Raw genomic sequence first — 27,245 nt, forward strand, 5'->3', positions numbered from 1 at the left:
ACACCTATTCTATCCTAGCCCGGGCCGCTTCAACCTTATTCCCGTCGAGCCCAAAATATATACCATCGGCCCAAAATCCGTCCAGAAGTAGCCCACCGCATTTTCAGGCCCGGATCTTTTTCTTTTTTATATATTTAAAAAATCAAAATTTTAAAAAAAATATGTCCGTTTTGAAAAAATTCAAAAATACCTCCGGTCGCCCCCCATAGGGCGACAGGCCCTAAGTGTAATTTTTTTTCTTTAAATTTGCAACGAGGTCTCTGGAAAAAAAAGGGGCATGTCGCCCCCCCTCGGGCGACCACTGGGCCCCGCCCACGGGCGCGGCTGGGGGGCATGTCGCCCCCCCCCCCCCCCGCGGGCGACAGGGGGCCTGTCGCCCCCCCCCCCCCCCTCGGGCGACCGGGGTACCCCCTTATATAAGCATCCAACCCCCCATCCCTCCTCATTTGAGCCCGAAAATTCCACCAAAAATCCAGAAAAAAAGATAGGGGTGAGGAGAAGGGAAGCGGCGAAGCCCTGCTGGATTCAGCACTTGTGATCTGCAGGTTAGTACATTTAGTTTATATATTTTACCATTTAAGTAGTACGTATTTAAGTAGGAGTAATTTAAGTAGGGGTGAGTAATTTAATTTAATTAGTACTGTAGTAGAACCATTTAAGTAGGAGTTTAATGATACTTTAGTTTGTAGTTACGTAGTAGTAAATTAGTTTAGAAAATTAGTACTACGCATTTATTATTACAATTGCAGTACTATTAGAGACGTGTTTATAAATTAATTATGATTTAGAATAGAATTTGGCATATGCAGTATAGAATTTGAGTGTCATCACGTAGTCATAAATACTTATACGTTGTAGTTGAATTTCATACTTAGTTTTTACGGATTATTGAATAAGGTAGTGAAGTAAAGAGTATAACTCGATAAGGATTATGTGATATACAGATATGTCGAGCAAGATGCAGTTTAAGTATTTTATGGTGACTACAATGTTTTGTATGGGCCAAATGGAGTAGATCTTTCTGCCTTTAAGTGCACATCTAGCGCCATAGATAAACCTCTAGAAAGGAGTTTTGGTTCCATATGTAAGTGGCTGCAGCGTGGGTTCCGTGTTGATCCGTTGACACATGTGATCACCGTCCAGTCTCTTGTTAATTGAGAGGTAGAAAGTGATTTATTGGAATTGATGATGATACACATCACTGATGACTGGCAGAAGTACATGCAAGCAGCTCTAGAGCGTGGGTGGCCTCTGGCCATTCTTGTTCAAATCCGGGAGAAGACACAAAATGAAATCCAACATTGTGCAGATCAAGGAACTCCGAGTATTCGAAGAGAGACCAATTATGTTGAGCAAGATGAGTCAGAAGAGACAGAGAACCAAAACATGGGACTACAGGACCTTGCTGATGAGGGAGAGAGGATACATAGCATTGTGGACGAGATGGAGGCAGAAGACCAAACCGCAATAGAGATGGAAGAATATAAGGGCTCATCTGATGACGAGCAATACTCATTGCCAAAAGAGTGGAAGGAGCATGGTTTTGACAGTCATGTAGCAGAAGACGCACGAAATCAGGAGTGGGAGTACAGAGGCAATGAGGTAGTGCAAGGTGCAACATATCCAAACATTGAAGCCGTAAAAGATGCTGTGAGACTATGGGCAATATCATTGAAACGAGAATTCAGAGTCGTAAAGTCTGGCAGTAAAGAATATGAGGTGAAGTGTGTGAATGTTGGATATCCATGGCGAGTACATGCATTCAAGGGAAAATGGAAGTCGAACTGGAAATGTTCCATTGTGACAGAGCACACTTGTTTGCTGTCAGAAGTTTTTCCCTCGCATCGCAATATATCATGCGACTTTGTTGCAAAGCAAATATATGGGTTTATTATGGACAACCTAAATTATGAGCCAAAAATGATTGTTCGACACATTGAGCAGACTTACCAGTACACCATTAGTTATTTGAATGCATGGCGGGCTAAACAAAGGGTGTTCGAGATGCGGTTCGGCACATACGAGGCATCATATGATAACCTACCTCGTATGTTATCCCAGGTTGCTGCTAGAAATCCTGGAAGCTTTTATGACACATACCTCGTACCAGCCGTGACTAGGGGCAAAAAATTATGCAACGAGCCTTCTTTTGCATATGTGTTTGTGTTAGAGCATTTCAGTGTTGTCTTCCGGTGATCTGCATTGATGGCACATTTCTGACTGGAAGGTATAAAGGTCAGATACTCACCGCAATCGGGGTAGATTGCAACAACCAAATAATTCCGCTCGCATTTGCATTTGTTGAGAATGAGAACTTAGACAGTTGGTATTGGTTCCTTGAACGAGTGAAGGTTCATGTTGTTGCTGCACGTCCAGGTGTGTGCCTTATTAGTGATAGGCATGCAGGTCTGCTGCAATCAATACTGAAATTGCAACGTGGAACTGCGACAACGCCTCCATTGTGGCCCGATGTCCAAAACAAGTGGTGTATTAGGCATATGGGTGCAAACTTCTATGACCACTTCAAGAACAAGGATCTTAAGAACCTGTTTAAGAGGTTGTGCACCCAAAATCAACAGAGAAAATTCAATGCATTATGGCAGATGCTTGATCAGTTGACTGCAGAGCTAGTGAAGGTAAGGGCATCAGGAGCAGGCACGAGTCAGGCTGCAGAGGCTAGGGATTCAATTGAGAAGCCATTTTCACACTGGATTCGAGGTGCACCTAAGGAGAAATGGTCATTCCTTTATGATACCAACGGAATACGGTATGGTATTCAGACAACGAACCATACAGAGTGTTTCAATATGGTTATGCGTTCTTGTCGTGCCTTTGCTCTTGTGGGAATTGTTGAGTTCATCATGTATGGGTGCATGAAGTATTTCAGAGAGCGTTACACGGCTGCAAGCATAAACATCAGCAACCCCCAAATTCAGTTTTGCAAAAGAGTGACACAATATATGCAAGAGAAGATTGAAAAGGCCAAACTGCACCGCGTCATATCGACAGGTACAATGGAGCATAGATTTGAGGTTCTATGGAAGGATAGAACTGGTCGTGGTATCCGTAGAGATAGGGTGGTACAGGAGAGTTTGATTACAGTAGATGGCAAAGCATTCTGCTCCTGCATGAAGCCTAAGTTATTGCATTTGCCATGCTCCTATCTCATTGCGGCATGTGCAGAGTCTGGGTTGCAGCCAGGAGTATTTGTTTCACCTTACTTCAGCAAGAAAGCAGCTGTATCCACCTGGGGACATGAGATATACGGGATTGGAATAGTGGGGCCTTTCATTTAGGATAATGAGAATAAGATGTTTATTCCTGATCCAACCACTAAGAGAGGCAAAGGCCGCCGTCAGACACGTCGTATTCGGAATGGTATGGACGAGTCCGAAGCAAGCAAGGCACAAAAGCGTTGCAGCCAATGTGGAGCATTGGGTCACAACTACAAGAAGTGTACTCAGAATGCAATTCACGATGCTGCTGACGTCGGTCCTTCCGGAAATCACAGAGATGGAGCACCTCCTACGTTCAGACGACCATCGGCGAGAATTGCTCGTGGAAGTCATTTGGTGTCATGATCCACAATTGTATTTTATTATTTGTAATATGTAGTAATGAAATATTGCTGGTATGTAATGAAATATTATTGTACCTATGCGTCCAGTTTGTATGAAATATATATGTACCTATGTGTTCTCATATATTTTTGAATGCAGGTATGGAGATGGACTCCTTGCTAGACCCAGTTATCGACTCGAGCCACAGGTCTTACTTTGCAGCAGTTGAGCACCGAGCCCTAGAGCTGCTACGTCCTCGTCCACCTGGGAGGCGATCTCTATACACCACGATTGGTGTGACAGGTATGTAATGAAATATTATTGTTTATGACATATGTATTCGTCGGTATTCCTTTGTTTCGACAATTTTGTTTATTGCAGGTTACGTGAGGTCGGTCTACTGACTCTGAGCCGTCTTGTCGAGGTTGGGCCTATTCAGCTCGACCGATCCCTCCTGACGGCGCTCGTTGACAGATGGAGGCCGGAGACACACACGTTCCACCTCCCGTGTGGGGAGATGACTCCTACGCTGCAGGATGTGGCCTACCTCCTCGGCCTCCCTATCGTCGGGGAGGCTGTAGGTCCGCGTGTGGTGGCGGCCTCGTGGAAGGATGACCTGGAGGCCCGTTTTGCCCTGGTTGACCGTGTCGAAGAAGCAGGTCCGATCAACCCGCACCCGCGAGCAGCAGGTCCTTCGAAGATCTGGTTCCTACAGTTTACAGTACGTATTCATTTCATATTTAAATTTAATTGTCACAATTCACATGTTCCATTGTCAGTTGAATTAATTAATCTTAATTGTTTATCCAGCCTGCCCTGTTGGCTGTGGATCCCGACGAGTACAGTGTGACCAGATCGCTGGAGGCGTACCTACTTTGGTTGTTTGGTTACATCATGTTCAACAACACTCATGGCAACTCGGACGATAGGATTCTCCTTCCGTATGCACGGGAGATTGCGGATGGGGACGAGGACGTACCGCCCTACAGCTGCGAGTACGAGATCACAGGTTGCCACTGCTCAGCACGGCGATCACGAGTTTCCCAAATGTCGCATTCTTTGCCCAGACATACGTGACAAAAGACGACAACCCAATAGCAGTGCCCTTCCACCTTTTCAAAAAGATGTGACAACACGACAACCACACCAGCTCACCTTCAAAGCAGTCTTTCTGGCGAGGACGACGGACCTGTCATTCTACAGCGAAGGTCTGTGGCGTGTAGTGGGGAAGGCGGCATCTAGGCGCGATCGACCGAGCGGCAGCAATGCAGTGCTGTGAGTCAGCATGCACAGAGATGCATCGAGTAGTCATTTCGAGAATCGAATCTAGCCTTTCCAGTGTTAGGGCATCTAACCTCTTCACTGTGTTGTCATGTAGGCTTTTTAGGTGCATTTACACTCCACACTCCGAGTATCAGACCATTGTGCGCCTATAAATACTCTGAAGTTTGTGAACTCCCAACAGCACTCAAACACCAAAGCTCATTGTATACTCAATGTCTGGAGGTGGGTCTAGCGGGAAGAATTACTACGGTTTTGGGAAAGGAAAAGGGGGAGGAAAGGGAGACCCCATAATATGGGAGGGGCCTCTTGGACCTGATTCCTTTCCGGAACCGGTGTTTGAGTTTCCGTCACAGCAAAAGAGTGAATTTACCAATGGAACTCCTCTTCGACAATACGATAACCGTAGAGAACCGTGACAAAAATGCAGACATGGTGAGGACTGCTTAGTGCAGATGTGCACCGACGGGATGGATGGTGGTCGTATTTATTTAAATGTCCACACGCATGGGTAATACTCGGTTGTTTCATTTCTTTTTCTTCAATGAGACACCTTACATGAAATTTGTTTTGCAGTCTTCCGATGCTCCATAAAACTGTGGTTTTACTAGGTGGGTCGATCCTGCACCAATTGATTCTGTTCAGGAGTTCATCTAGTACCTCCAGATAAAGATCTTTGATCTGGGATGCAAGGTGAACCATTATGAGGAAGTGAGCGAGGGTAACAAAGATGACGAAGTTGATGATACCAGCAATGCTGCCGGCTCACAGTATGAAACATGCACTATTCCTTACTGCAACTGCCCTTGTCACAAGAAGAAGGGCCCTGCGCCTCCGGCACCACCGCCTGCACCACCTGCAATAGGTGGATACTGCGGAGAAGGCTCAACACAGTTTGCTACGTGGGGGTACGGCTACTAGGACTACCCTAGTGCTAGTGACATGCTGCATCGTTGTGTTTATTCTATTTTTTTAAATTACCTAAGGCATGTTAGGTTAGTCCAGAATCTGTTTACCGTAGTTTGCAACGGATTCTGACATGCCACTGCATGTGTGATGTGTGTTTCATTATCGTTGTATTATGATGTAAAATTTGATGGTTCACATTATGTAATGCATTTCTTAGTTCTTATTTCTTATCGTTATATTAATTAAATGTGTGCTTTTTAGTATTCTAGTGATATGAAAAGCTCCCAGGGCCATGTCCGTGCCCAGCAGAGGGCTAAGAGGGTCCGACGCCCTAGGGGTGGTTACTTATATCTGATGTTTATTTGTAATGAGATAGTTGTGGACCGCTTATTTATACACTTCAACGTTCGCCTCTGATCACTCTCGTATTTTTCATTACATACAATAGATGGTATGTTTATACTTCGATGCTCCATTACGACTAAGTACGATTCAAACTCGACATTATGTACATGTCCAGTGAATGCAAAGTTAGGTACGAGACATACATACAAGCATAATACAACATTAATAATATTAAATGCGAATACATCTTAAACCGATGAACATCATATGTTATAGATCATGACATGAAATCATCTAGGTCGTCATCCCAGTTGACAGATGGTGGTGCTGCAGGTGGTGTAGTATGGCTCGACGAACCTCTTGCCTTTCCCTTTATCTCTTTTCTGGATCTACGTTCATGTACAGGGGGAGGAACATCATGTGTTGGAGGCCATGATTTGGGGGGGGCATGAAGTCATCCATGTCGTCATCCCAGTTAACACAAGTTTGTGCTGCAGGTGGTGCAACATGACTTGACGAACCTCTTGCCTTTCCCTTTTGTCTCTATTCTGATTCTAGGTTCATGTAAAGGGGGAGGAACATCATGTGTTGGAGGCCATGGTTTGGGGGCATGAAATCATCCATGTCGTCATCCCAGTTAACACAAGTTGGTGGTTGAGGTGCTGAAGCATAACTCGACGAACCTCCGGGCATCTGTTCTTGCGCAGGCCAAGTACTATCACCCGAAGATCTTATCCACCTCATTCGTCTAGTTTGCGGCATAAGTCCACCGAAGATACATACCAATTTACGGAAATTTGGTATCGTTTTGTTAATCAACTCCGTGTCCTCGGGGTAATCCTAGCATATAATTAAAAAACAATGTTACTGTTTCATAAATATGGATTCGAAATGACAGACGGGATTACAACTGAATGAGAGTTACCTTAATGTGCATCTCATGCACCTCTGGCCGCATCCATATCTTACAAGAACTTTGTAAGAATCCAATGATATTAGGATGATTCGCAAGTTCACATACTCTCATGTATATCTTCCGACGTTCTAGCAGGTGTCCCTTTACATCTTGCATCGTAATACCTCGAAATAATGTGAAATCTTTAAACTCTACTACTTTGGACAACACCATCTCTATCGTACCATCCGCTAACGGATCCAACTTCTTACTGATAACAAGATGTGTCATGATATCAAGTATTATACTAGATTTTTCTTCGGTCCATGAAAATCCTCCACAATTGGAGGCAGCCATTGCCTTATGCTGCAATATCAATAAGGTACTTTCATAATTCTATTTTAATTCATAATTAATTTAAAAACAAGTTTGTAATAGTACTGAAATTGTAATACTAAACGAGTGTTCTAAAGCACCAAATCTAATTCAGCTAATCCGCTAATTAAATTAAATTGTTATACAATATCAATGGATTCATACGGAAGTTACCGGTAGATCACAAGTACGCAAATCGGCAGAGCTTCGCTGCTTTTCTTCTCCTCACCCTCTCTTTTTTCCTGAATTTTTAGCCTCAAATGACAACGGGAATGGCGGCGAATGGCGGCCAGGGCTTATATAGGGGGAGGGGACCCTGTCGCTCCCCCAACGGGCGACAGGCCCCCTTTTTTTCTAGGGACCTCGTTGTAAGTTTAAAAAAAAAATTACATTTAGAGCCTGTCGCCCTATGGGGGCGACCGGAGGTATTTTTGAATTTTTTCAAAACAGACATATATTTTTGAAATTTTAATTTTTTAAAAATATAAAAAAGAAAAAGATCCTTCAGGCCCGCGCCCAAGCAAATTGGCCAGCCAGCTGCTGGCTTCGCTCGTGCTCGCCAGACACCACGCCGACGGCAGCAGCTGGCTGGCCTGTTCAATGCGTGGAAGGTCGCGCGCGCACCGCACGCGAGAACAGCCGCGTGCTGCCGCCGCCAACGCCGGGGTTCACCTCGCCGCGATCACACCCGCCGCCCGCTCGCGCGCCCGATTGCCGAAGCTTTGCTGTGCTTCCTCGGCCTCGCGCCCCTCGCCGCACGCCGCGAAGCCACATGCCACGTCTTGCTGTCAAGGTATCAGCAGCTCACCGCCAAGCAAGCATGCGCCCATGCCCAAGGTATACGCAGGGCAGCAGGCATCTCCTTTAGGCTTTGTCAACTGGCTTTGACAAGACTGCGTCCAGATATATTAGGAAATGCACTAATCCCGTTCGTACGTGTCAGTGATGTGCGAGATGCGATCGATCCGGTCCTCCTCCCTGTTTGAAAGCGGCAAGAGTCGGGCATAAATCAACATTGAACATCCGATCCCTTTCCAGATCGAGCTAACACGGTGAACCTTGCACGGCACGCCCACAGTCAAAGTTCACACATCCACTACTAACAGATTATTCTAAATTTCTAATTTATCATCAGGACTTAATTCTATCAAAAATAGTGATAAAATCTATTTTTGCACCATACTAGTGGAGATGTGTGTGCCATTTGTACGTGTTTAAAGTTAAATTATTTAAAAATGATTGGATTACATCAAATAACTCATATATAAATTTGGCATGGTTAAAACATGAAATATTTCTTACGTTATTAAAAACACGGCTGGTTAATTTCTCGGATTACATGTTGCTTATTAAGGAATTAATTAATCCAAATATATGTACCTACTTACAATCATAAATATTTCAATAATTTGTCTATATATAACTATAACTTTTGCAATGTATATACCTACACGAAGTTAAGTATGGGGAGCCAAAATAGTTTCTATTTTCATTTCATCTTCACATATAGGTATGAATTAGCGTGATAGCCTCAAGAGCACATCCCGTGGGAAACCTATAAAAATATAGAATTTGGTCTAGGCAAGGAATAACTTCTATATTTTCATAGAAAATGATGTTAAATGAACATGTTTAATGCATAGCATAGTAGAGATCTGGAGTATATGGAATATCTTGGAAATCTTTTTCTCTTGGTCTGGTTTGGAATCTTGGAATTGAATTCCATTCTAATAATTATAATTTAGATACAATTCTATTAAACTAACATGATTACATATAAAATATATTTGTATACTATTGTTGACCATACGAGAGAGATACTTATATGCTATATATTTCTACTATAGATGAGTAAGCCAAATAACGTGCTATAACTTAAGGAATAGAAACATGGCTTGATGTTGTATAAAATCAATTTTCAACTCTCACCCTATAATTTAGGATAGAATTATATCTGAACTATAAAAATTGGTGGAATATCAAATTCTAAGTTAAATAGCCCAGTTTATTTAAATAGCTTAGTTAGATTTCAATTCCTGCAAAATAGGAGGATCCAAACGGTCCTTTGTTTTTCCCATCGTCATAGCCGGGACTTGCTAATTTATTAGCGGGGTCAGTCAGTGGCGTCTCCTCATATGACTATAGCAGACACGACCAGCATCAGTCGGTCTGTGGCGGCAGCCTCATGAGCAGATGTGCAGATGTGGGTCGCCCTGCTCTCATCACGATGAGGCGATCGCCAGCAGCAAGTATTATAGGACGCAGTCAGCCAGCGAAATAGTCAAATAGCACACCACCTCAGTCAAATATGATGCGGAGGAGTGAGAAAAAGGGATAGAGAAGGAAGCAAACATCTCGCGAGTGGCCAACTCCAAGCAGACGTATGCATTTTTTTTTTTTGGCCTGCGAACGTCGCTTTCGTTCTCCTGTTGGCTCCAGGTCCCTGCGCAAGTCAGAGCAGCGCATTAATGGAACATGGGCCCCCAGCCTCCGCTCGGCAGCTCGGATGAGCTGGAGCCCGAGACGACGGCTGGCAGGCGGCTCTATTAGGGTACGTACAATGTCAATAATTACATCGCCTATTAGCGGTTTAATTCGATTATCAAAGCACAGTTAATGCTGAACCGTGCTCCGAGCGCTTGTAGATGACTCGCCGGACGTTGTACGTGGCGGTGGCGACCGAGCGACGGCGGGATCGATCCTCTGCTCCCGCGCAAGATTTTGGTCCAAGCGCACGTGATTCTGGTGGCAAAACTCATCTGCGCGCGCTCTTTCCCCCCTATATCCATCTGCCACATTTGTCAAATCCCCACCCACAAGCCCCAATCTCCAACTACGGCAAAATCAAGGGGAGCAATGGCATCGGGGAAGGACTCGGCAGCTTCAGCTGCTACCACGGCGCGCGAGCGGAAGGCCATTGCTGCGCGGGTGTAACATCCCAGTTTTCATCACGATTAAGGGGGAGTGTTGAAATATATAATGCAAACTCCTAGAAGGTTCTATAAAAATAAGGATAAATCATGACATAATTTTGTTCACCATGACAAGGTTGTAGAATGTTCCACAAGAATCATAAGAAGACATGAAGCTTGGATATTTTCTTGTCATGGTAAAATTTAGAATTTTCTAGAAATAGATATTTGTAGGGAACTTAGATATTTGTAGGGAACTTCCTAGGGTGTGACATGTGTCACTCATCCAAGAGGGTATGAGTGCCTATATAAGGAGGGTGCCACCCCTTACCATGCCATACTACTCTACTCTATCCCACACACATCGAAGGGCATGGTAGAAGTGAGCATAGGTAGAGTGTGCTAGGTGTGTTCCTTTGTTGCTCCAATAAGGTAAGCGTCTTTATAAGTACTAGTCTTCCGGTTAAGCTTAGTACTTAGTGTATAAGTTGTGATCCATCGAAGGTTGGCTCTGCCACCCGGGATCACAAAAGGGTCTGGGCTTCATCGAAGATTGGCTCTGCCACCCGGAAGCCGGCTTCATCTGTTGGTAGGCTCTGCCTCCCGGAAGCAAAAGGCGGCTCTGCCGTCAAAAGGACCCGGTACATTAAGTAACTAGAAGCTGACCGACTCTGAAGTGAGTTGGTGTAGATCCTCAACTTAGTAGGGCCACCTCAATCACTAAAATAAAACTTATGTTGCAATTAAACTAGTAACGTAAAATAATACTAACGTTATACAAGGAATTACATAACTACTAGGTAAACTATTTTATATTCTTGCCTTGTGTTAGTACATTCGTTCCCTCCATTAATCAGCATACGCATGCTTGCACCCGCAACAAATATCATCTCGTCTCTTTCCATAGAAGCCTCTTGAGTCACCGTGCCATGCCATAATTCCCAGACAATCATGACAGTGCCTACCTCCTTTGCCATAACTTCATCATTCCCTGGAAGCCATGGAGTACCCACACTATTGACCTTGAAATGACCCGTCATGGCAGCACCCACCTCGCTATAAATCGGGGTCGCCACGCACAGTGTCGGCCGAGATTTTTTTCCGCCGAACCGCCTCACCCGCTCGCTCTCGCTCGCGCATGCGCGACACGCCGGCCCCACGACGGGACCGCGCACTGCCGCCGGCTTCACGCCGTGCCGCCCACCCCCGCGTCCCCACCTCGCCCATGCCGTTGCAGCGTCCTCGCCGGCTTTGCCGCCTCGACGCTCGCGCCTTCGTGCTGCCACTATTCGCGTTGACGACGAGCTACCGCAGCCCACGCCGTCACCCGTCCCTGCGCGATGCCGCTGCTGCTCTCCTCGCCTATTGTGGCAGCCCCGCCTAAATTAATCCGGCTTAAGTGCGCTAACTATCATCAAAACGATAATCAGGGTTAACACGCACTTAAAACGGAGTAATCCGACAGTGCTATCGGGTAAAATCCTGATTAAACCACTTGAAACAGGATCGACAAAGCAGTCCAGAGGATGTAACATTCCACAAATTTTACAGCACAGAGTATAAAATTGACTTATTATTACAAACCGAGTTTGAATTTATAAAAGGCAACAGAGTTCAAGAGTGACAGAAAACGAACGATAGTCTAGCGACGAAACAAGACGTCATGATGAAGCCCGTACATGACGTCAGCCACATCCTCAGATGTACCACCTGGAAAACAAAGCCACAAGTAAGGCTGAGTATACTAATACTCAGCAAGGCTTACCCGACTAAGGGTATACTTAGCCCTTTATCTAGACATGCAAGGCTTTTGGCTTGAGGGGTTTGTTTTGCCGAAAAGCAGAAAAGAGTAGATCCTTAATTTCAGGTTTTAGCTTCCAAATTCTAGTTCAATTAACCATTCGAGGTGAGCATCTATCCAATAGCATACATGGTGGGAAACAATTATCTTTCATCATCCAACCAACCATATTCATCATCATCATCTTTCACTTCTTACTCTATGTGGCAAAAGGGTTAAGCAGTCCCAAACCATGAGAAGCGGACGATTCGAATCGAATTTGTTAACCTGGCCAGGCAGACCTAAACACACGTCACGTGGTTACTCATAGAGTCACACATGCAACATTTCCCCTTTCTTTCCGGGTTGTGGATCAGGGTCACCGTCCTCGACTACAGAGTACGACGACTCTGCACCCGCATGTGCGCGCATGAGAAACGACGTTCAAAGAAGGTGAAAGTAAAGTCCGCTTGCCGGTCCAATCAGGTACTTAAGCTTACCGATTACCATATTCTCGGCATGTGTCTAGTACGTTCAAACGCTTAACCACCACTACCACACACTGCGGCCTTATCAAATTTTCACTAAACAGACGGGGCATCACAAGTACCACAGCCCCGCCCGTAAGCCTTATAGTTGCAGCGGGTATTAAACAACCAACTCCTATAATTCTCGCGAGTGACAGGAAATCACTCGACTTCTACCGAACACTTAGCATAGCCAACTAGCGACCTACACATACTAGTGTTCAAGCATAGGTACCTAGAATCATGCAGCTAAGGTTCCAGCCAACTCCTATAAACTTAAATGCACAAATAGATAGGAACAATAATAAGTTGCATAAATTTAAAATAGTAGGACATGCTCCGGGGCTTGCCTGAGAATAACACTAGGTCAGTGTTAGTTAAAGAACAACTGCTCGGCAAACGTCTTCCTTCGGTCGTGTACATCGGGATTCATCCGTCCATCTTCTGGATGTGTCCACCATTCACCGTCTTCTGGCTCGACTCCAACGTCGCGTCCTTTACGTGATTCATCTATCGTACCTAAATGAAATGCAACAATGCATATATATGAATGCACAGCTTCGAGTTGCTCAACAATGTAAATGTTATTATTTTTCCTTTACGATAAAGTTGTAGTCCAACATGATGGGAGTTTGGATGTGAACTAATTAATTAACATCTCATGGGCAATCATTTATAGAGTAGTTATTTAACACAATTTAATTCATAAAATCAAAGTGGGGTTTTCATCATATACCAAAACATACAAAAGTTATTTCTTCTAACAAAAATAAAGATAACATGCTTTATGCAAAACTATAGTTACCCATAGCTCATGGGGTTGAAATTCTGCTGCAAGGAACAAAACTAAAGTACCAACTTACAATAAAATTTTCAGCTATTCTCATGAAGCAGATTAATCATGAACAATAAGTTAAACAACTTCTGCTGGGATAAAGATCTATTTTTACAGAACAAAGTAGGAAGTTATTGATTCTCAAAATTGGTATGCATGTTCATCTACTCAGAACCAAGCTCTAGTAAAACTATGAGATTTTTCTAATGAAGGAAACTAGGGTTTTTGATTTACAAATTTATTCATGAATAAAACAAAATAACTAGTTATACATTACTAAAAATTCCCAAAAATTTTCTATAGCATACAAAAAAAAATATAAGGATGCTGTAAAAATTTCAGCTCAAGATAACTAATATAGAAGCCTGCGGATTTAATTTTATTTAACATAGGCATAAACCAAGATCTAATGAAACCTATAGCTATAATTGTTAAAATGTTCTCAAATTTTTACAGTAATCTATTAATATATGGTGTAACACACTGTCCAAAAACTAGCCTTAGTTCATGCCTACAACAGGAGATACATTTGTGTGCTATTTAATCTAATCTTTATCCTAGATTAAAATAGAAGCATAATGTGAACATGTGATTGTAACAAAAGTTGTAGGTTTTGACCTAAGTATTCCAAAACATTTTAGTTTGTATTTTTCTGATTTTTCTACAATTTTATATGGAATTTACAAGTTTACTGTTTTTGAAAACAAAAGAAAAAGGAAACAAACTTTTGCATCTAGGCCCCTGCATTTCTATTTCTTCTCACGGGAGGCCCTTGGCGGAGGGAACAGAACAGGGGAGGGTCTACGGCGCCGTTTTCCGGCGAGGAGAGGCACCGGAGGTGGGGGCTAGGTTGGGGAAAAGGAGGAGGGAGTCGAGGCGCACCTCTAGGAGGTCTCGGGTCGCGAGAAGATGGCCCGAGGCGGCCTGTCCGCGGTGAGGGGCGGCCGGCGGCGGACTGTGCAGGCGGAGGTGGCGCTCCGACGAGGGAACAGGGGCGCAGAGGGGTCAGCGAGCACCGTTGGAGGGCGTGGAAGCTGTTGGGCGGGTCGGTTCTTGAGGATGGAGGCCGGAGGAGTGAGCTCCACGAGAGCAGGGCAACGGCGGCCATGGGTGCCGCGACGGCAGCTCACCGGTAGCTTGGGCGGCGGTGAGCGGGCTCAGGAGCTTCTCTGGGGCGAGAGGGTTCCGTTCCCGGGGTCAATTGGAGCCGGGGAAGGGCGGAGGTGGGAGCTCGACGGCGCAGGGACGGCCGGCAGCCATGGCGGGCGGCGGTCGGCCGGCAATGATGCGCGAGCAGAGCCCGATTCGGGGAGGGGACGAGGGGGAAGAGGAGAAGAGCGATTTGGCTCGTGACTGGATGAGGATGGCTTGAACGGCGACGGTGGTTGAACGGCGCGGCGACGCGTGTAGCACTGACGTCGAGAACGGCGACGGCGTCCACGACGTGTCGAGCGGAAGGACGACGGGGGCGCGTGGCGAACGTGGAAGGCGCCAGGGATGCCGGTATGGGGGCAAAACCGGGGACGGGGAAGGCGGTTTCGGCCGGGGGCGCGACGCGTCGGCGGCCAGTGGCCGCGCCGGCGGCGAACGGCGTCTTCATAGCGAGGAACAGGGAGGAAGATGGAGTGAGGGCAAATTCGTAAATAGAGCGAAGTTCAAAACTCCAGTTTGTAATTTCAGTTTTTCTCCTTCTACATGGCCTCAAATGAAAAACTTTTGAATACCAAAGTTGTTCAAAATTTCGAGATCTACAACTTTAGTTTCAGGCAAAAGTTCATTTGAGGCTTCGTTGGAAAGATAAAATTTGAAACTTGAGTACATTTGAAAACATCGTATACGCTTCAGAAATCACATTTTTCTCCCATTTTTGTGTAGCAACTCGAAAAACTTTGAACACGAAAGTTGTTCGTATTTTGAAAACCTACAACTTTGGTTTTGGACAAAAATTCATTTGAGTTATATTTTAGAAATTATTTTCAAAGCAGATTAGTTTGAAATTTGACAGATAATTTAAATCTTTGAACACTACGGTTCAAAGGACCTGTCATTTTATGTTCAAACTTTTATTTTCTCTCTTTGAATTCAACAAGACTTTGATTTAACATGATTTTAGAGAGACGCCTATTCGTTTTCATATGTATATTTACATTAGTTTAAAAAATTATTTACGGTTTCTGACCTATGCATCTATACACACACATGCATGCACACATAAATGTATTCGAGTCCATCTTCTTGGTTGATTATGCATAAAATCATATTTAATATTTCTTGCTTAGTTTTTAAAACTTTGGGATGTCACACCTATAAAAGGAGCGAGGCCGTGACGAGCCCCATCATCAGCCCAAGCACTCCGAGCCGCTTCGCTCCGCTAGCTGAACCACTCCTCCCGAACCCAGCTCACTCACGAAACGAAGCTCCAACAGTTGGCCCTCTTCCTCGAGCTGTTCTGCGCTAAGGTGAGATGGCAGGCAGCTCCCCCGACCATTAACTCCACAATACTAATAAAGGCCCAAAACACCCACCAGGCCGTGAGCACTTAATACAAATCATTCTACCAATCAATACTGTAAACTCAATATCTCCTTCATATCAACTCCTTTTCACGTAACTCTTTTTCCTTAGCTCTCCTCAAATCATATACTATATATTCCCCCTATTTTCATCTCCATTTGAGCTTATTTTATTTCTTGCTTGTGTTTGTTTGCCGGTTGTGCCGTTTTCGCCCGTAGATCACGGAGTGACCGAGGAGGAGCCTGCCAAGGAGCCAGAAAACCCGTACCATGAGCAGGAAGCCGCCGCCGACGACGCGTACGAAAGCGAAGGCAAGTTTCATCGACCCCTATGTGAGCGGTTGCATCCATGTGAGGACGTTTAGCTGTAGTCTGGGTCTAGGATCGATTACATATACCAGTACTTGAATGATTGAGTGTGCTCATGCATGCATCTGAGTAGTCATGCATATCCAGAGCTGAGAATAGGATACGAAGGGATCTGGCTGAGACCATGGCAGTTGGGTATGCTGGAGCCGGCGCTACCGTGGTGGTAGACTGGCAGGTGAGTGCTACCATGGTGGTAGGCTCGAGTTGACATGTTGAGGGATGGTTGCTGCCCTGGTGAACCATAAGGACCGAGTTGTTTTGACATCTCAACTAGCTTACTTTAGTACGACCACAGGTTTCGGTATGGGCCGGACTTAGAATAATCCCACTGGTTAGCCTGACGGTCGCAGGGATGGTTTACGGGTATGGACCATTGGGGTCAGGGCCCGAGGGTTTGTGCGGCCGGGCTGGGGCGTGACCACGGCTGTGTGTCGGCTATGTCGGTTGTCTGTTCGGGCAGTCGAGCGTGTGGGTACAGTGTACGACCTCTGTAGAGTGTATAATCCATTCGAATGGTCCGTGTCCATGGTATGGACAGGCTACGGTGTGGTCGTGACAACTAGTGAGCTACCTATTGTGGGTTGTGTCGGGAAGAGTTGCATACCATTAGTTGCATGGCTAATGCATTGTGCTTAATGTGCGTCGTGCATGTCATTCCCCTCCCGTAGGGTGAGGTGGAGCTTGCTGAGTACTTTTGTACTCACCCCTGTTGATTTTTCTCCAGAGGATCCTGACTTTGTGCCAGAAGACTACGAGTAGATCGTGTCCGCACCCAAGCTGATCGAGTGGAGCCGTGATGGATGAAGAGCTGGTCCTCCATGCCGTCATGCTAGTCGTTATCCTATGGTTGTTCTGTGTAGCGTTGTGTTGTCACTTCACCCCTCGTGTACGTGTTGAATAAAGCTCTGTATGACTCTGGACTCCACTTGATGTAACATGTATTATGCCGGAGACCTTATTCGGTAATTAATACATGGTTTAGCCTTGATCTTCGGGTCGGGGCGCTTCAGCGGGCTCGGGCTCTGAAGCTCGAGCTTGTGACGACGGCGGCGGCGCAGGGCGGGAAGGCCGCGAAGACAGCGGCGTGGGGGAGGAACGATGCAACATCGGCGCAGCAGCGGCTGGTGGAGGATCCGCCTGAAAAGCAAAGGTTCGCCGCCCCAATCCTCTCTGCTGGCCCAAGATCGTCCCCTGGGCGAAGCTTTGGCGCCGCCCCAAGCCTCGCTGCTGGCACTAGATCCACTCCTGTGCAAAGCAATGGCGCCTCCCCAAGCCTCGGTGGTGGCACTGCATCCACTCCTGTGCAAAGCTTTGCCGCCGACCCAAGATCAACAGGAGGTTTCTTCTTCCCGGCCGCCTCAAGGTACAACGGCGGCATTAACTTCTCCAGCAGCCCAACCTTGATGTCGTCAACCATGGCTAGTCATGCTATACCGCGCTTGCCCACACGAATCGACGGATTAGAATTTTTTTATTTTTAATACAAATTTTTTACTGAAATTACAGAATAATACACAGAATCTCTACAATTTCAAAAGTAGACTATTGTCGTCTATCCAATAGACGAAATATAAATTTCGTCCAGTCGTTGTATGAAATTAAGGAATTTCGTCATTTGAGAAGACGAAATAATATTTTCATCTTTTGAATGGACGAAATAATACTATGCCACAGTATTTCGTCGGACCAGTAGACGACGAAAATAATTTCGTCCTCCGCCTAGACGAAAACTAGTTATTACTTGCTCCCGTCGTCTTTCTCTCACCCGTTTCATCTCTCCACCGTTTCTCTCTCTCGCCTCGCAACGCCATCGGTGGGGGGTCCGGCGACAGCGTTGGGGTGCGGGCGGGTGCGGCGGCGCAGGCAGGCTAGGTGGGCGAGCAGGGCGGCGGAGGCCGGCAGGTGCGGCCAGCCGCGGGAGCAGGCGGCGGCGCAGGCGGGCAGGATCTGGGCGGCAGTCGCGCGGCCCCTGGGCGCCGGCGGGTGGGTGCGGCGGTGGCGGCGGCGGCAGGCGGGTGCGGCAGCTGACGCATGTATGGGGCGGCGCGGTGGTCCTTGACGGCCAGGGCATGGTGCTGCTCGCGGACGGCCGCGGCGGAGCGGGGCGGCCAGCTGCGGCCGCGGCCTGCGCCTGCAGCCGCTGCCCGCGCCAGCGGCCTTAGTTTTCGTCATGCACAGTTGCCATGCATTTTTGTCGGTTGAACGAACGAAAATAAATTTTTCGTTTTCTTGGATGACGAAATTATAGTTTTCGTCTCTTCTATAGACGAAAAATAATTTCGTCCATCTACTAGACAAAATTAACGTATTTCGTCTCTCTGCTAGACGAAATTTCTTAATTTCGTCCACTGACCCGACAAAATTTATATTTCGTCTATTGGATAGACGATAATAATTTACTTTTGAAATTGTGGAGGTTCAGTGTATTATTTCGTAATTTCAGTAAAAAAATGTATTAAAAATAAAAAAATTCCGACGGATTACATGCCAATCCGCGGTCCCCCGCGGCCCCGCCCCGTATCCCCGCTTCAAATCCCCCCGACGGAAGCAGCCGTTGGCTATACGTTAGTACCTCCAATCAAGAATATTTTTTGATTGGACGTTTTGCTGGTCTGATCTGAAACGTCATGTCTTTTTTAACTGGAGGGGAGTATTTTTTTTGCGAAAGATTAGTATTAATTTGTGAAAGACCATGAAACATTACAAAATATTACTGCAGCATGCAACGAAGATCAACTCAGATGCATGGCACTTGAAAATGCCGTTCTGATTCTTAGTTTTTGTCATGAGCAGTGGGCAAGACATATTCGAACAATCTTACAAACTACTCACTCCGTTCTAAATTATAAGTCATTTCAAAAATTTAAATTTTGAAGAGTCAAACAATCTCAAAATTTGACCTTCTTATATGCTTCGTGCTCATGTAGGCGGGGGCAATCATGGAAGGCGCCAGCGTGACGAAGAGGATAATAGTAGCAAGCAACTATCGTTGTGCATACTAGACTTTTGTAGCTTTGATGCTAGCCTGGACCATTCCGATTTCTATTTTTAGAAAAAAAAATGGAACAGTAGGGTGGTGTGACCGCACATGTTTGCTTGCATTTGGTCCACGAATGGGTCACCACCATGCCTGATTACTTCAAATCCAGTTGAATAATCATATCAATGATATGAGTCCTAATACATAACTAAAAAAAATTCAAAATGGCCAGGAGGCATACTGGTTCAATACAAAAGTCAATCTTCCTATTACAAACAGTGGACACGGTGTTGAGTGAATTGTCCAGAATGGTCTATATCTGCTTTTTGTTGCTATATGCAGGGCGGCTGGGCCCTCTTGGTCCAGAATAATAATATATTAAAGTGGTCCACAATTAAGCCTGGTGGCTTAAACAGCTTGTTAGTTCTAAAAGTCTACACAAGAACCAAATGTGTGTGTCCCACTAAAAAGAAGCGTCAGAAGCACTTAAAAAATTATACGGCAATGACGCATGTGTGTGGAAATTACAAACGTCGGGAGCTATAATAACCATCAAATGCCAGGAATTATCGCTCACCATATCCATTCGAGCTCCTCAAACCGCGAGAGCTAGCACTGCCACACCATGTCCATTGCCATGGCAAGCTTGGCACAGCAGTTCATGCTTGAGCTGAAGACTCCACGATCATGGCTTCTGCTACTTGTTCCTCTCTTCCTCTTGCTCGTGCGCTACTCGCTGTCCACGTTCAGTGCCAAGAGAGGGAGGCCGAGGCAGCAGCAGGCATCAGACAACCACCACCCACCGCCTTCCCCGCCGGCGCTGCCCGTCCTCGGGCACCTCCACCTCGTGGGCTCGCTCCCGCACGTCTCCCTCAGGAACCTCGCCAGGGAGCACGGCTACGATGACCTCATGCTGCTCCGCCTCGGCGCCATGCCGGTCGTCGTCGTGTCGTCGCCGAGGGCCGCCGAGGCGGTGCTGCGCACGCACGACCTCGCGTTCGCGTCCCGGCCGCACTCTCTGGTCGCCGAGATCGTCCTCTACGGCCCATCCGACATCGGCTTCGCGCCGTACGGCGAGTACTGGCGTCAGGCGAGGAAGCTCGTCACCACGCACATGCTCACCGTCAAGAGGGTGCAGTCGTTACGCCTTGCCCGCGAGGAGGAGGTAAAACCATCGTCAATTTAATTAGTTCGAGTGATGTGTGGCATTATTATTATTTCCAACCAATAATAATAGTCCCCATACGAATAAATACTTTGAGCATTGGCATGTGGTATTTATGATGCGATGCCACCCACACGATCGATCGATGTGGACGCAGGTGAGTTTTGTGATGGCCAAGATCGGCGAAACGGCCGCCGCCGGTGCGGCGGTGGACATGAGCGACCTGCTCGGCTCGTACATCAACGACCTGGCCTGCCGCGCCGTGATGGGCAAGTCCTTCCGGAGCAAAGGCCGAGACAAGCTGCTACGGGAGCTCATCGAGGACACCTCGTCGCTGCTGGCCGGTTTCAACGTCGAGGAGTTCTTCCCGTTCCTGGCTCGCTTCGGGGTGCTCAGCAAGGTGGTCCGTGCCAAATCCGAGAGAGTGAGGAGGAGGTGGAACGAGCTGCTGGACAGCCTGATCGAGGACCATGAGAGGAAGTATGTGGCCGTGGCGGCGAGTGAATCTGATCCGTCGGAAGATGACGATGATTTTATCCATGTCGTGCTGTCCGTTCGACAGGAGTACGGCCTCACCAGCGAGCAGATGAAAGCTATCCTGCTTGTGAGTACAGATCCTACTAATTAACTTCACGGTGAATAATTCTTCTATCTATCGAGAAGTACGTGAGATCTCATCATGCCCTGCAAATTTTTGCCATCGATCTGATCTTTCGCGAGCTTCGAGTGTGCAGGACGTCTTTTTTGCAGGAATAGGGACATCGTCTTCGGTGCTCGACTTCACCATGGCCGAGCTCATGCGGAGGCCGCACCTGATGGAGAAGCTTCGAGCAGAGGTGAACAGCAGCGTCCCCGAGGGGCTCGAACTTGTCAGCGAAGCAGACCTGGCCGACATGGCCTACCTGAGGGCCGTCATAAAAGAGTCGCTCCGGCTCCACCCCGTGGTGCCTCTCCTTCCACACTTCTCCACGGCCAGCTGCAGCATCGACGGGCACACGGTCCCCGCTGGGTTACGGGTGCTGGTCAACTCCTGGGCGATCGGCAGGAACGCGCGCTGCTGGGAGGATGCCGAGGAGTTCATCCCCGAGAGGTTCATCGGTGACGGCGGTGCTGCGCACGTTAGCTTCAAGGGGAGCGATTTCCAGTTCTTGCCATTTGGGTCCGGACGGAGGATGTGCGCCGGGGTGAACTTCGGGATAGCCTCCGTAGAGCTGATGCTGGCGAACCTCGTGCATCGTTTCGACTGGGAGATGCCGGAGGGGAAGAAGAGAGGTGACATCGATATGTCCGAAGTGTTTGGACTAGTGGTCAACAGAAAACATAAGCTTCTCTTAGTCCCAAAATTACGTGTATAGAATCATATATATACTCCCTCCGTCCTAATTTGGGTCGGAGGGATCGGACTACGCGTTACATGGAAGCACTAGAATAAATATTCATGGCTATGAGATTGATATATATGTAGTAGAATATGTATGATTGGTTGTATTATATTCAACATAGTAAAGTGCACCAGCCATGCATCCTCAAATACGTCCAAGTTTCTTTTTATTGTAGGGGAAGCTTACGATTCGAGAGCTTGTGAGCTTGGAGAGAGTTCATAGGGTGGCAACTCTGGAGGTGGCCGCGCCGGTCATGGGTGGGATGACAAGGGTAGTGTTGCGCTGTTGGTTGCTATGTAGGGGTGAGTTCACCTACATTATAGTTAGGGGTGCCGATGCACTTACAGAAATAAGGGATGCTAATAATTAAGTCTAATTTTTCACCATATATGTATCTTAACTCCATGTACTATAAGTAAGGCTGGACAAAAAACTCGTGGCTTGTTAGCTCGCTCGGCTCGGCTTGGCTCGTTGAAAAATATTAATGAGCCGAGTCAATATTTTAGCTCGGTGTGTTATTGAGCTTAGCTCGAGCCGGCTTGCGAGCGGCTCGCGAGCCAAAATGAGCCGCTCATTTGGACTTGAAGTTTAATCTTTTATGCTCATATGTATTGGCTATGTATAATGCATGTGTTATATGTACGTTGGGCACTTAATATTTGGCTAGTTTGCTTAGTGACTGTTGTATAGTACTTAAAGTTTATATACCTGCACATATTCATGCATTCACTTTGCTAGCTGGTGGCTCACTCTAGTAGCTAACGTTTACTTTTCAAGCTGGCTTGCGAGCCAAATGAGCCAGCTCGAGCCAGAAAACGAGCCGAGCCGAGCTTGCCTTTTAGCTCGGCCTGGTAACGAGCCGAGCCGAGCCAGCTCGATAGCCAGCCTTAACTATAAGACAAGGGCACCCCCCCCTCAGTTTGTTCTAGCTTCACCACTGGTTGGATGGCGGCAAAGGTGGCAAGGACATCACACTAAGAATCCATAGTGAAGCCGAGTTAGAGCAGTGGAGAAGGAGGCGGCGCAACAAAGACAGTGCCGAATGGAGCTTGCTGGAATACCAAAACAAAGACATGAGAATGAAGAAAGAAGGAAAGGGGGAGCTATACTCTATTTTTTTTTGTGTGTGGACAGCCAACATGCACGCATGGCTGCGTCACTTTAGTCCAACAAGTTGCATTATACCTACTCATCTCCTATGGAATATTGCATGAATATCATTTTTTTGTGTGTGGAAACTTTCACATGAATATCGCATCAACCATGCATCAACTTGTACTTGACTTGCAATCTCTCGATCAATGAAAACATAGGTGGGGACCCCCCCAACCCCCAATATTGCTCGAAAAAAAAAGTATAGACCAACTTGTATGGCTATATCACTTTAGTCCAACAAGTTGCAATGTTTGCAAATGGATACATGAATTTGTCAAATGTCCGCATATACGGTTACATGTATGCCACGTAGATGTATTTTGCCTTCATGATAGGTGACGTGGATGTTTTATGCATGTAACCTTCTAATTTTATCCTTTTTTCTCATCTATATCTTAACTAGGAATATATTAGGTGCAAATCAACTTCTCCGTGCAAACCATGCAAACTTCAATCTGCGCAACCGGATCAACATCAAAAGGGCATGGGAGATTGGGTAATTTTACAATTAACCGCCCGCCCTTAGATTGGGTAATCACACTTTTGCAAATCCCCCCTCCCACCCCTGCGCCCCTCTCCTTAGATATTGATCCAATGGCCCATATTGAAGTTTGCATGGTTTCCACCTGATATGTTCCCATCTTAACCAAGGGTGAAACTAACTGAAGGGTACATTAATTCCCAACAAGTATCTCATTATATACAGTTTTCAACCAGCATTATATAAATATAAAAATATAAATTTATTTTAATACCAATATCTCAAATTTAGTTAGTTATGGCTTCCAACGAGAATTAAGTAGTGTCGGTACCCCAGGACCGGGGTACCCCCTCTTGCTGAGTCTAGGCAAGAGTCTCGTAGTTATCGTTAACTACGCCCTAACAACCGAGCAGCCGGACCCCTGTGGTCCGGAGCCATACTCTCCCGGCAAACGGCCCCGGACCCGCTCCCTGCTTGGAAAGGGTCCGGTGGCGTCACGTATCCCGGGGGTAGCCCTCAGCCAAAACAGTTGGGGGCCCCGGACCTCCCGCGGAGTCCCGGACCTCCCAGGAGTACCGGACCCCTGCCGGGTCCCGGACTCGGACTCTCATACACTATCCAGACCCCTCAGCGGAGTAGAACTTACACCCCGCCTGGGGCTGGTCCGGAACCGCCATGTGTCACGTGCCCGCACGCAGGTGCGGGCACGCGCGGGGCCGCGAGGCTTCCACTGGAAGACTCTCCTACCTACCGCATTCAATGCAGTAGGCGGAAGTGCGCATTGCCATAGCAAAGCCCGAGGCGGCTTTGGCCAGGTTGCACTGTTGGTTGCATGTTACCAAGGAGCACAGAGCAGTCGCTGGCGCCGCCTACTCCGCGTATGTCAGCCTACTATGCCAGTTGGATACGACGGCTCGGCTTCGCCCATTAAGGCACCTACACGGTAGCCTCGACAGACTACGCCGCAAGCTACATTGCTCCAACGGGCGCCTCGCCGATGGGACAAATAAAGACTCCCCTCGGTCAAAGAGTCTACAGGACGAGGAAGCGTATCCGAGAAGAGATCCCCAACCACTGTAGCACCATTAGTATCTTTCCAGTATAGTATACATCCTTGTTGGGCCCACCTGTCGGGGTCCAACGCCTGTGTACGCGTCCTCCTTTGCTCTATAAAAGGGAGACGCCCGTTAGAGAAGGACTGAGGCCCGGAAAAAGCCCGGCTGGGCAGAGGATAGACTCATTCATACCTAGTGCAATACACCACACAGTGGACGTAGGGTATTACGCTCCGGCGGCCCGAACCACTCTAAATCCGTGTGTTCTTGCGTTCTTGCCCCCAAGCTAGATCGGCCTAATAGCTTAGCACTTCCCCGAGTACTCCCCCTCGGGGAATAGGCGGGTGCGTTCCGCCACCCGGCTGTGGGTACCCCAAAAGCCCACGGCAAGTAGGGATAAAAATGACTAAAAAATCTGTAAAGCACAAAATTTCAACGTACTAGTGAATATTGCTGGTGTGGAAAAAATGACTAATCAGGTTGGAGAAAAGATACATTATTGAATGTTGCATTGACAGTCAATACAATATTTTTTTACCTTTATACCTACTCATCTCCTATGGAATATATGGATATTCATGCATATATAGTCAATCCATTTTTTGCGGTACCATGTTTAACTGCCCAAGAATAAAATGTAGAACCTTTTATACGTAGGTGTTTGGAAATATTTACCAAGAAAAATAAAGATAAGAGAGATAACATGAAAAAAAACATCCAAGGCACCTGCCATGTTGACAAAATACATTTGCATAGGTGCATGTGACCGTATACACACACATTTGGCAAGTTTGTGTATCAATTTGCACATTCTGCTACTTGTTGGATCAAAATGATACAACCATACAAATTGTTGTATGGTGAGTTCAATTTACTCATAAAAAATCTGTGAGCTTGTCCCCATTAATTCTCGCAAGCACGCATCGTCTCTAGATTAATTAGATCCTCTACAAAAGAAGTATACTTGAAATATACTGATTTCAAACTAAATAATGGTACAATGTAGGCTGTAGGATACAAAGTTATTTTGAAAGGTAGCGACTGTCAAAGTAAAAGAACTCAAATTAAATAATGTTAGATGGTAGAAGTAGGCTGCAATGTTGAAACGTCACGACCTATATTGCTTAATTAAGCACAACAATGGTACAATGTACGACAGGACAGTCGGCATCCAAAATGTTTCGGTGGATCTTACTTTCTCGTGGTGCTCGTGCTCTTGGGCATTCGATTTAGTTGGACAAGAGAAATGTGAGGTCGTAGTTCAACACTGGATCGAAGCAAGCTGTGGTTGGGGCACGAGCTGAGGAACTTTTTTAGGGGTAACGTGGGGAGAGGATCCCAGCAATATATATGTTGCTGGAGCTTCTTGTAGGTTCATCAAATTAGAAGGGTTCATCAGCAGTGATTACTGATTATGTGGGAGAAAAAACAAACAACTTTGTCTACGGAGCTTACATATTGGAACAAAATGTATTACGTCAGGCCTCAGCGACGTTCTCGTCTTATCGCGGCAGCCAGCAGCGCCACGAGATGGGGAACCTGTGGCCAAGGGATTCGCATTTTGCCAAGGACCAATCAGCTTACACGGTTGCTAGAGGTGTGTGCTTATCTTATCAAGCACAAGTCTTGTCCAAACCCAAATCCAAGTGCAAGATGATTATAACTTACATTTTGTGACCTCCGCGCGATGAAACGGGACCGAACTACTACATCCATTTCAAATTGTAAATCGTTTCAATTTTTTTGGAGAGTCAAACTATTTGTATATTTGACCAAAATTTTAAAAAAAATTACAAAGATTTATTGCGCCAAATAGATACTATACTATAAAAGTATATTTAATGAAGAATATAATGATACTTATTTGATATCATAAATGTCAGTTCTTTATTATATAATAAATTTGATCAAACTTGAAATGTTTTGACTCTTCAAAAGAAATGTTACTATTGCTAATTGGATGCTCCTTTTGAAGGCTCATGTCATGTGAAGTCACCTGGGATCTTAGGTGAATACTCTAGAAAAATAAATAGATAAATTCTAAAAATTCTCACAATAAAATAGAAATATCTGGTCATCAATTGGACAACTCTATTCATAATAGTCATTGGATCTATTATCTTTTCTAATAAATTACTCAACTCTGCCATTATTAAAATAGACTAAAGTGACCCCCTAAACATATATCTAAATTACCCACCTCTACCATTATAAAAAAAATCAAAGTAACCCCTAATCTTTGTATAAATTACCCATCTATGCTATTATAAAAATAATGCAAATAACCTCCCCTAAATTTGCAATTATCTAAGTATATCATTATTAAAAGTTACCATAACCTCTAAATCTGAATCTAAAATATATAATTATAATAAAATATTAAAATGCGCCAATATAAAATTTTAAATTACTATATCTATCATTACTAAGTATTATTTATGTCGTTGTTTATATAAAAATACTATCCACGATATGTGTCACCATGTATTCAGATATGTCATGTGGTGGAAGAGACATGAATACCAATTCACAAAAAATGGTCCAATTAAATGTATATCAAACACACATGGAGATGTGATGCAAAATAAAATATACTGCAACTAAATAATGATAAATATGTATTTTAGAGCATATGTTAGAATACTTAATAGAAGAAAGAGGACGTGAGATATGTAAATTATAATTATTAGATATAAATTTTATTTTTATATTAATTCTAGTAGTCC

General features: G+C 45.7%; 1 protein-coding gene across 1 annotated transcript; it reads left to right on the forward strand.

Annotated features, from left to right (window-relative positions):
* The first annotated feature begins 19,814 nt into the window (after positions 1-19,814).
* On the forward strand, positions 19,815-21,977 carry LOC120642421 (indole-2-monooxygenase-like). The gene is made up of 3 exons (XM_039918927.1): positions 19,815-20,446; positions 20,604-21,050; positions 21,181-21,977. The coding sequence occupies exons 1-3, from the start codon at positions 19,907-19,909 to the stop codon at positions 21,799-21,801; spliced, it is 1,608 nt and encodes a 535-aa protein (XP_039774861.1). The 5' UTR covers positions 19,815-19,906; the 3' UTR covers positions 21,802-21,977.
* Positions 21,978-27,245: the final 5,268 nt, after the last annotated feature.

This window comes from Panicum virgatum, chromosome 7K (assembly GCF_016808335.1).
Source record: "Panicum virgatum strain AP13 chromosome 7K, P.virgatum_v5, whole genome shotgun sequence".
Taxonomy (NCBI): domain Eukaryota; kingdom Viridiplantae; phylum Streptophyta; class Magnoliopsida; order Poales; family Poaceae; genus Panicum; species Panicum virgatum.